The sequence below is a fragment of the Akebia trifoliata genome, chromosome 10 (assembly GCF_017979445.1).
Source record: "Akebia trifoliata isolate Shusen 1 chromosome 10, ASM1797944v1, whole genome shotgun sequence".
Lineage (NCBI taxonomy): Eukaryota > Viridiplantae > Streptophyta > Magnoliopsida > Ranunculales > Lardizabalaceae > Akebia > Akebia trifoliata.
In genome coordinates this window covers 26,416,983-26,419,440 of record NC_141384.1, presented here as the reverse complement: position 1 = coordinate 26,419,440, position 2,458 = coordinate 26,416,983, and the positions used below count along the sequence as shown (strand labels likewise).

The window sequence follows — 2,458 nt, the reverse complement described above, 5'->3', positions numbered from 1 at the left end:
TGTCCTCATGAATGAACCAACGCGATAAGCCGCCGCGTGAAAGTTCAAAGTCAAACCTCGAATGTCAAAGGAAGCATTATCTGTTCTAATTCTAAAATCAAACTCAACAGCCCACCTTACTAGTTTTTATGATAATTTACACAATAACAAGCATAAAACAAATATTTGTTATATTTAAATAATATTATATCACCCTTCCCCTCCATGTTCTTGTCTTAACTTCCACCTTATGATCCCATCTCATGTCTCCTATATAAATTGAACCTCCCATTCATACAAAATCAATCAACATTCAACCTCAATCCTCCTATTCTGAATGGATCCAATGGTGAACATCGTGTTAACCCTCCTATTCTTTACTTCATTTCTGTTACCAGCATTATCGGCTAATGTCCACAAGGACATTAACTGGTGGTGCAGCAAGACTCCCTACCCCAACGCTTGCAGAGATTTCTTGAGACATTCTCCATCTTCCATACCCAAAAACAAATCTGAATTTCGTAAAATGGTGGTACAAGTAGCTATGGAACGAGCCTTACGTGCCCAAAGTCACAATAAGTGGTTAGAGCCTAAATGTCGTAACGAGCGGGAGAAGGCAGCATTGGCAGATTGTTTAGAACTCTATGAGAACACTATAATCCAACTCAACCACACCGTTGATCCAAATACTAAGTGCACCGATGTTGATGCTCAAACGTGGTTAAGCACAGCTCTCACCAACCTCGAGACATGTAGAGCAGGCTTTGCCGAGCTTGGTGTCTCAAACTTCATATGGCCTCAAATGTCGAACAATGTATCGAAATTGATTTGCAATACATTGGCTATTAATAAGGTTCCGACCGAGCAACAAAATCACAAAGATGGGTACCCAAGTTGGGTATCGGCTGGTGATCGAAAGCTCTTGCAAGCATCATCACCAGCTTCGCAAGCTAACCTTGTGGTGGCACAAGATGGGTCGGGGAACTACCGTACCATTAATCAAGCTCTTGATGCCGCATCGAAGCAAAGGAAAGGCAGTAGTAGGTTTGTGATTCGTGTCAAAGCAGGGGTTTATAGGGAGAACATTTTGATTGGGAACAATATGAAGAATATCATGCTTGTGGGTGATAGTTTGCGAAGCACAATTATCACTGGGAGCCGTAGCGTTGGAGGAGGTTCCACCACCTTCAACTCTGCAACTGTTGGTAAGAGAATTGAAATTGATCTTTAATTCCCCTAACATTTGGATGATTAATATTTGGCTAAAAAAATTAACAATGATCAAAACACATTTGTTGTTAAAATATAGAATTTATAAATATTATTGTTAATGAATTAAAACATTTTGGTCTACATTGTTCACTAGTTTAATTATCTATCACTAATCAATCTTGTCAAAATTTTATGATGCAGCTGTGACGGGCGAAGGATTTATTGCACGTGGAATCACATTCCGTAATACAGCTGGCCCACAAAATCATCAAGCGGTCGCGCTCCGATCTGGCTCTGATTTATCTGTCTTCTATCGTTGTGGTTTCGAAGGATATCAAGACACTCTTTATGTTCATTCTCAAAGACAATTCTATCGAGAGTGCTACATCTATGGCACGGTCGACTTCATCTTCGGAAATGCCGCTGTAGTTCTTCAAAATTGCATGATCTATGCAAGGAGGCCAATGGATGGGCAATCGAATGTGGTAACAGCTCAAGGCCGAACAGACCCAAACCAAAACACAGGAATTTCAATCCATGATTCACGAGTCATGGCTGGAGCCGACTTAAGGCCCGTGCTTAGCTCATTCAGGACATACTTGGGAAGACCATGGAAGCAATATTCTCGAACTGTCTACCTTCAGACATATCTCGATACATTGGTTGATCCTGTAGGTTGGTTGGAATGGGATGGAAATTTCGCTCTTGATACATTATACTATGGAGAGTACAAGAATTTGGGTCCTGCTTCTTCGACTGCAAGGCGAGTTAAATGGCGTGGTTATCGTGTCATAACATCTTCATCTGAAGCATCACGATTCAGCGTGGAAAACTTCATAGCCGGCAGGTCATGGTTGCCTTCCACTAGTGTGCCCTTCACTTCTGGCCTTTGATTAACAAATTATGTGATATGCATTGGGGATGATATCGTCGAGGCAATATATTATGAATTGCATTTCAATTAATTTGTTGATTCTTTTTTTGTTTTTGGTAATTATACTTTGTTTATTTGTGTAAGACACTAATAAAAGTTCACTATTTTTTTTTTAGCATTGGTGTTATTTAATACAGAAAATTGGCATGAGAAACAACAATAAGAACGCGACATATAATTTTCACGGTTATAAAATTTAATTACATGCCCTTGGAAAAAAAATGTTTGCATTATTTATTGTTGAAAGGAAAAAATGTTTGCATCATTTTTAACTAATGCAAATTGGTCCTACGAAACTGAACCAGGGTCCTATAATGATCCAACAAATTTTTT

At 39.3% G+C, this 2,458-nt stretch overlaps 1 protein-coding gene across 1 annotated transcript; it reads left to right on the top strand.

Moving 5' to 3' along the window:
* The first annotated feature begins 239 nt into the window (after positions 1–239).
* LOC147393479 (putative pectinesterase/pectinesterase inhibitor 17) lies at positions 240–2,197 on the top strand. Its single transcript, XM_086456947.1, has 2 exons — positions 240–1,184; positions 1,393–2,197. Exons 1-2 carry the CDS (start codon positions 317–319, stop codon positions 2,082–2,084), a joined length of 1,560 nt encoding a protein of 519 aa, XP_086313073.1. The 5' UTR covers positions 240–316; the 3' UTR covers positions 2,085–2,197.
* Positions 2,198–2,458: the final 261 nt, after the last annotated feature.

Excerpts from the sequence above, each read along its gene's own strand:
- LOC147393479 (XM_086456947.1), top strand. The coding sequence starts at position 317 with ATGGATCCAATGGTGAACATCGTGTTAACCCTCCTATTCTTTACTTCA. Across the intron at positions 1,185-1,392 it reads CTTCAACTCTGCAACTGTTG|CTGTGACGGGCGAAGGATTT; the intron begins GTAAGAGAATTG and ends TTTATGATGCAG.